General features: G+C 49.6%; 1 protein-coding gene across 2 annotated transcripts in view; it reads right to left on the bottom strand.

Annotated features, from left to right (window-relative positions):
• Ush1c (USH1 protein network component harmonin) overlaps window positions 1-5,200 on the bottom strand; it is a 48,362-nt gene extending 43,162 nt beyond the window's left edge. Inside the window, exon 1 of one of the 2 annotated variants that reach the window (NM_212521.2) lies at window positions 5,047-5,200. In NM_212521.2, coding sequence (NP_997686.2) covers window positions 5,047-5,082 — 36 coding nt within the window. In that variant the 5' untranslated portion in view covers window positions 5,083-5,200. The remainder of the gene's footprint in view (window positions 1-5,046) is intronic. The other variant, XM_087556478.1, reaches the window with a different exon arrangement.
• Between the last annotated feature and the right edge of the window lie 2,664 nt (window positions 5,201-7,864).

Raw genomic sequence — 7,864 nt, forward strand, 5'->3', positions numbered from 1 at the left:
AACAGGTTCAGCAAAGTGGCTGGATATAGAATTAACTCAAGTAAATCAGCACCCTTCCTTTATACAAAGGATAAACAGGCTGAGAAAGAAATTAGGAAAACAACAGCTTTCGCAATAGCCACAAATATTATACAATATATTGGGGTAACTCTAATCAAACAAGTGAAAGGTCTATATAACAATAACTTCAAGACTCTCAAGAAGGAAATCAAAGAAGATCTCAGAAAATGGAGAGGTCTCCCATGTTCATGATTGGCAGAATTAAATAGTTAACATAGCCATCTTGCCAATAGAAATCTGCAGATTTAATGTAATCCCCATCAAAATCCCAACACAATTCTTCAAAGACATGGAAAGAGAAATTCTCAAATTCATCTGGAAAAGCAAAAAACCAAGAATAGCAAGATAATTTTTAACAATAAAAGAACGGCTGGGGAATCACCATCCCTGACCTCAAGCTACACTACAGAGCAATAGTGATAAAAACTGCATGGTATCGGTACAGAGATAGACAGGTTGAACAATGGAATAAATCCAAGACCCAGAAATAAAACCACACACTTACACACACTTGATCTTTGACAAAGAAGCCAAAAATACACAGTGGGAAAGAGAACGCATCCTCAATAATGGTGCTGGTCTAACTGGCTGTCTACATGTAGAAAAACGAAAACAGACCCATATTTGTCACCTTGCACAAAGCTCAAGTCCAAGTGGATCAATGACCTCAACATAAAACCAGATATACTGAATCTAATGGAAGAGGAAGTGGGAAAGAGCCTTGAACTCATTGGTATGGGGGGGGGATTTCCTAATCAGAACTCCAATGGCTCATGCTCTAAGATCAAGAATTGATAAATGAGACCTCATGAAAAACCGTTCCTGTTTTTTAAGGGAAAAAAAAGATTTCTGATGGGGAATGGTGGCTGTGCACACCTTTAATCGCAGCATTCAGGTTGCAGAGGCAGGTGGATCTCTGTGAATTCAAGCCAACCTGGTCTACAGAGCAAGTTCTAGGACAGCCAGGGCTACACAGAGAAACCCTGTCTCAAAACCCTGTCTTACGCTCATGTGCTGTCTTTACTTTCTAATACTGGCGAGAACCTCCTGCCTAGGGAATAGTGCCACCCACAATGGGCAAGTCTTCCTATCTCAATTAACAACCAAGATAATGCCCCACAGACAAGCTCATAGGCAATCCCATCTACTCAATTCCTTAATTGAGACTTTCTTTCCAGGTAATTTCAGGTTGAGGCAAGTTGACATTTAAAACCAAAGGGAACACCTTGCATCTTAAAAACAAAACAAAACAAAACAAAACAAAAATAAAAGACCCAACACAATGGATGTGGCTTTCATGTGGAAAGTCATTTACATTTAATATATACAACTAGGAGAGTTTAGGGGTGATGATACTCCTGTGAGCCCTTTACCACCAAGGCCATGGATGTAGACTTCATCTTGTCCGGAGTCCCATCTCGGTGGGGTCTGGTGGTAAAGGACTGTAGTTCCAGATACTTACGGGACTGAGGTAGCAGTATTCAAGTCCTACGTGAGCTAGAGAGAGTTCAAGGCCAACCTAGGCAACTTAGTAAGGTCCTGCCTCAAAGTAAAAAGTACACACACCTCCTGGTGTGTGTCTACAGACCTAGAGCCTAGAAGGTGGAAGGATTAGAAGCTCACGGTCTGTCCTTCGATAGGCAGCAAGTTCAAGGCCAGCTCAAAGCAAAACTAAAGTGAAAGGGGTCTGAGTGTGGCTCAGCTGAGTGTGGGAGTGAGATCTCAAGGGCCAGGCCTGGCTTCCCATTGCACCCCTGGTGCCCCTCTGTCACCTGGTGTTCCTTCTTGCTTTCCTGCCAGTCTGGGCCTCTGGTGATATCCTGGATCTTCCCTATGTCTTTACTCCTCTGGGTGACTACATCCGTCCAGGGCTTTATGCCGCTCCTACCCCAAGTACTCCAGAATGCTCCCCTCTAGCCTCCTGCAGTCCTCTCCATCCGCAGTAGCTACATACAGGGTGCCTCAAATTTCAGAAATCCCGAAGGGACTGTCCTTACCCCCTTCATATCCACATCCCAATAGCCTCACTCCCAACCTCCATTAATAGGCAAGACACTCATGTCCCAAACCCTACGGAGTAAAATCCTCTTTCCACTCAGGAGCCACAGGACCAATCCTATTCAAACACAAACCATTCTCCCTTAGCCTGTCCACACCTCCCCCACTTACCCCCACCCACCCCTTGCTCTCTCTCCACTCTGCATTTCCTCCCAGGGTCCTGCCTGCTATTCTGAAGCACTGCAGGCAGATGCTTGTCTCTGCACCTGCCATCGCCCCCTCTTCCTCATCCACCACATGGCACCCCCCTCTTTTTCTAGGTTCAAATGTCACCTCTTTAGAGAGGTCTTCCTGGCTACCTAACATAACACCTGTTGGTCTCTATCCCCCGCCCCCCCCCCACTCCGGGTACTTTTCTCCCAGCATTCAGCACAGTACTCCATTATAAGATACTGTTAGTTTCCTTGGTAACTGTCTTCCCCACCAGGGTATGGTCCTGATGATCGGCAAGGCTTTGGTCTGCTCCTCGGTGCCAAAGCTGTGCCTGACATAGATTAGGAAGCCGGAGAGTGTTTATTACACACATGCATTAGTGAATGAATGAATGAATGAATGAATGAATGAATGGATAGCAAATCCTAGAAGGGAGGGGCTCTTCTGCTCTCCTTCGCCCCACCCCTCCCTGCTTGACTGGCCTGGGGCAGGGTACACCAGAGCTGCTCATAAATGTGTGATTGCTGCAGAGACAATAAATGGTTTCTGAGCAAATGAATAACCAGGTTTCTGCTGGGAGCAAAGAGGGTGCTTTGAAAGGCTGATGCTCCACTCAGCGCCAGGGAGAGCTCAGCGCCAGCGCCTTAGTCCCTGATCATCCTGGCCTGGTCCTTTCCAACTCAAGGCTGTTCCCTCCAACTGAAGAGGGAAGTTTGTGCTGGAAGTGCCACTGACTGCTTTTGGACCAGAACCTACCAAGAACTGGAGCGCACCTTTACAGTAACACACGCAGACTTGGGCTGGGCATCGGAGCACCCCCACACTTGAATTCCTACCTAATCCTGTCTCACACAGGCACCGCACAGCCCCCTCACAAGGAAGGAAACAAAAGCTCAGAGATCCGGTGGCCTGCTCAAGGTCAGTGAGTGGCAAGGGTGAGAACTGACCCTCAGTGTGGGGATTCTCCAAGAGCACAATTTACATAAGACACACACACACATGCACACACGCACACATGCGCACACGAACACACAAACCTTATTAAAATGTTATTAGTTAAACGGTATGCCCAATTCACAAATTTGAGACCTGAGTCACAGACAGGTCACCCAGTATCAGCCATGACAACACATTACCTTAAACACTACCTCTAACAACTCAAGATTCAGATTGTGAACTTCCGCTTAGGAGTGAATTTCCCCCGAAACACTCAGGAAGGGGTCTTTAGAACAAGCAATAAGGTTGTAAATTTTACTCAGCCTGCCTGCCTCTCACCCTCATCTTTCCTCTCAGCTCCTTCGTGATCCCCCGCATGAGAGAGGAAGGCTGTTGCCATGTCTGAGACTGCAGGGCACAAAGTCCAGCCCAGGCCTTGCTTACTAGGATGCCTGCCCTGCCTGTGACACGGGAACATTAATAGGTAATGACTCTGAGGAGGAGCCCGCCTGAACACGGAAATGCAGAGGCCCTGAGGTCCTCTGGAACTGGGAGAGGAAGAATTGGGGTGAATGTAGAGTCAAGTCAGACATCAGGGAGCCTGGGGGTGATTCTCTCCCAAGAGGTAAAGTGTAGATAACTCCACTGCAAGAAATTGAAAGAGGAACCGACTTTACATGACTCCCAGCCCAAGGCCAGGAAAGAGAAATTTAAGCTCCAACAGGAGACAGGAGCCTTTAAAGTGGGTTGGCTGAAATTGACACTCAGCGAATGTTAACTGCAGCTGAGCTGTCCCCCCTCACACTGCCCTGGGCCCACAAATGATCCCCTTGACATTCAGCAGCTGCCCGTTCCTGCTGGACTTTCTGCCACTTCTCAATGCTGGGAGTGGGAACAGGAACATCCTGGCCTTGTGTTTAGGAAGCTTCCACCCCTGCGGCCCCTACTAAGCCCTGATCCCTGTGCTCTGAGCCCAAGGCCTGTCTCCTGTGCACACGGGTAGATTATGTGAGGGTACAGATTGGGTCTGACACAAAGTAGGTAAGCACTCAGAATATGATTTAAGGGAATGACGGGCTGATCCCTCGTGTTGGGTGGAAGTTCTTGGCCTGTAACCTCTGTGCCTCCACAGTGACTGACTTCTGTGTATCTCTGAGGCTCTATGTGGAAGGGAGGAGAGGGGACAGCTAGACTGTGTTTTAGGCACTCTGTCCCCTCAGACTGGGAAGGGGTTCTGCTTGGTCTCTAGTGTCAGGGTGTACATACAGCTCTCTTCCTTGGGCAGGGCCTGTGAGGAACTGTTGACACTGGCTTTACCCCTGGAGGCCACCACTGGGTCCCTTGTCCTTCAGTGGCCTTCTGTGGCCTCCACAGACCCTGTAATCTGGAAAAAGCATTAGGAAATTTCTGATGCCAGTCAAGATTTTAGAGGACTTTGAAGATCCAATGTGATCCCTCACTGGGACACAAGGAAGTAAGATTCTACCTGAGTGGTCTGTCAGACCAAAGCCAGGCGTTTCACATCCTGGCCCTTCCTTGGTCCTTCCACATGAAGATAATCTGTACTGGTTCAAAACTGCCCCTCAGCACTGTTGGGCTTTCCGTCCAGTTCCCAGCCCCTGAAGGGCCAAGGAGAAATGGCATTTTCTGGAGAGGGTCAGTTCAGTAAACCTTAGACCTGGACTTTCTAGTGTTCCCGTCTCGTTTTGCAGGGACACTTTCAGAAGTCTCAGTCTGACCAAGACCTTCAGACAAGGGAGAGGGCTCTTGTCCATCTCCCACCCACCCGGACCAAGGACTCCACAGTTCTCATAGCGCGGGGTACCTCTCAGCTCTGACCTTGTGTCGGAATTCTCGGGCCACCTTCCGGTCCATGACTGAGCCTGATCCAGTTGCTTTGCAGCTCGGTCTGCTTCTTAGGGTGCCTGGCTGCGGTGCTCAGGCGGCGGCAGGTCAGCCACCAAGACAGGACTTGCCTCCTTCAGAGTTAGAGGTGGGGCCTGGGCGGAGCAGAGGCGGGGCTGGGAGGAGAAAAGACAGCCTGGAGGCGGGGTCACCTGTCCTGAAGTTCCCCAGGATGAAAAGAAGCTTGTTGTGTGGCAATGGTGCCTTAGTTAGGCTGGCAGCTTTTTCCAGCGTGGTCCCCCTACACACTAAGGCAAAAGATCGAGGAGACGCAGGGCAGCAGGGGTGAGGGGTAGTTTGCGACTCCTCTTCCTTTCTGGAAGAGCATCTCATGTGGCCCAGGCAGGACTTGAAGTGAATATTTCACAGAGGAGGATGGCTCTGAACTCCTGATTCTACACCTCTACCTCCCAAGTGTTGGGATTACATACCTGGCCCACCGAGGTTTGGAACTTTTTGCTGTGGCACTGGGGTAGGGGGTCAGAGATTCTTGATGTAGATGGACTGTCATGCAGAAACCATCCCCCTTTTTGGACCCACCCCTCCATCACACCCCTCCATCATCACACTCCCACCCCAGCCCCCACCTCCACCCGTCTCGACTTCTCCCAGGTTTCATCCAGGCTTCTCCCACTTGCCTTCTCAGTGCAAAAACTCCTGAGGGTAAGGGGGCTGGGTCCTACTGTGTCCTGTGGGGGCTTGCCAGTTGGGGAATGCCCCCATCCACTGACTCACGTTCCTTCTCAACAGAAATTAATCCAGCACGCACATTCTCAGAGGTGCGGTGGGGGCCGTGGACCTGGTGCCTGAATTTAACCCAATAGGTGCTTGGCGTGTTATTACCACCTCACGGGATGGGCAAGGAGATCAACAGTGGTCCCAATCAGGTAGGCACAGTGGTAACTTCAGGGACACGAGAAGTGTCTCTTTTCTAGATCCCTCTGCCATTTGCCAGCAAGCAGCCAATTTTCACAGTTGGCTGGATTATGGCCCAGATGAAGACTAGGATATATGCCTGGGGGAATAACTTGAAAGCATGATCTAGATTCTCACCTTCTGATCTGGCTTCACTCTGGTGCTGTGGATAATGCTGTGCTCGAAAGCGACTTGGGGAAGACAGCTTTACCCCATCTCATGCTTCCGGTCCCACTCCACTGCTGACAGAAGCAAAGGCAGGAAGGGGAAGCAGAGACTATAGCAGAATGCTTCTTGCTGGCTCAGTCTCTGGCTCTCTTGCTCCCAGACTCAAGCTTGGCTAGCTCGGTTGTGAAGCTGGGGCCACCTGTCGAGGGATGGTGCGTCTGCCATGGGCTTTCCATAAGTTGGGAGCCGGCTATAGCCCAGCCTCTGTCCTTCACTGCCTTCTGAATAAATTAGTACTCGAGATAATCCCCACAGGCCTAGGTTTCCTCTCAGCCGACTCCAGGTCGTGTCAAGTCGACAGTTAATGGTAACTAGGATTCTTTATTATTAACTGAGTAAGTCAGAAACCAGACAGAAAGGTGTATGGGGCATTTAGTGGTCCAGAAAAGACCTCATGAGATACGGTTCTCTTTCCATTTACATCTTTGATTCTCTCTTTCCTTCCCTTTTGAAGTTTGTTTTCATTTTTATTTTTGTGTGTGAACTTTGGCTCGCATATATTCGTGTACAGTGTCTGTGTGCCTGTTGCCTGTGAAGGCTGAAGAGAGTTCCTGGGATTGGCTATAAACAACTGTATGGAATATGGATTCTGGGAGTGGAACCCCAGTCCTCTGCAAGAGCAGCAAGTCCTCTTAACTACTGAGCCAGTTCTGAATTCCCTAAGCATGTCACGTGGCTGCTGGTCTCATATTTAGAACCCAGAGCAAAAAAATGTCCTTACCCAAGAGAACGAAGACCATAGCCCCTCAACCCTTCTTTCTTGGGACCGTAGACATCCTTTAAAAACTACTGCCCATTTGATGTTTGGTGTGGCACTGCGTCCAGGTTCCTTTTCCTGTCTCTGCTCTGAGACCACCTTGCGTTCCAAAGGACGTTCTCCTTGACTCTCAGCCAGTGTCTTCAAGAGGCCAGCTTGCCCACCATATGTTTAGAGCAGTAAGTGGCACAAAACAGACTCCCAACAAATCTGCTAAATGAATGTGTCCGTCCCAAATTCTAGCCCTACCCCGGGGTTTGTGAGGAGCCAATTCTTCCTGGACACAATGAAGTACGTCTTGTTCATAAAACCAAAGTTGTCATCACTCCGGCCTGGATGGGGACAGCCAAGCACCTTGGTCATCCACACATTATTTCCTGAGTTGGCACTGGCATTCTGAGGACTAAGGCATGGTCTTTCCCATTCCAGCTCTTACTGAACAGAGGATGAAGCCAGGGTGAGGGAGCTATGGAAGCACAGGCTAGCTCTCTGCAGCTTGAGCCCAGTCTCTGACTCTGCTGAGGCCTCAGGGTGACCCTCTGTAAAAGGAGAGAGACAAGTACCAGAATATCTGCTCTCTAGTGGATGGGGCTTCTAGGACCCAGGTGAAGGAATTGGAGTCTGCCCAGCTTGTTTCATTGCTCCCCATGAGGCCTTTCCGGGGGACAGGTAGTTACAATGGCATTGAAGGACAAAGACTGGGCTGTAGCCTAGCTCCCAACTTATGGTAATGAGCTGGGAAGTCCAGTCACTCAAGCCTGGGGAGGAGTCAAGAGCCTGAGAGGAGGGCCCAAGGGAGAGGGTAAGAGAGCCGAGGGAGTGCGTTTCGAGTGGAGGTGTGACCCACCGAGG

This window comes from Rattus norvegicus, chromosome 1 (assembly GCF_021556685.1).
Source record: "Rattus norvegicus strain SHRSP/BbbUtx chromosome 1, alternate assembly SHRSP_T2T, whole genome shotgun sequence".
NCBI classification, from domain to species: Eukaryota; Metazoa; Chordata; class Mammalia; order Rodentia; family Muridae; genus Rattus; species Rattus norvegicus.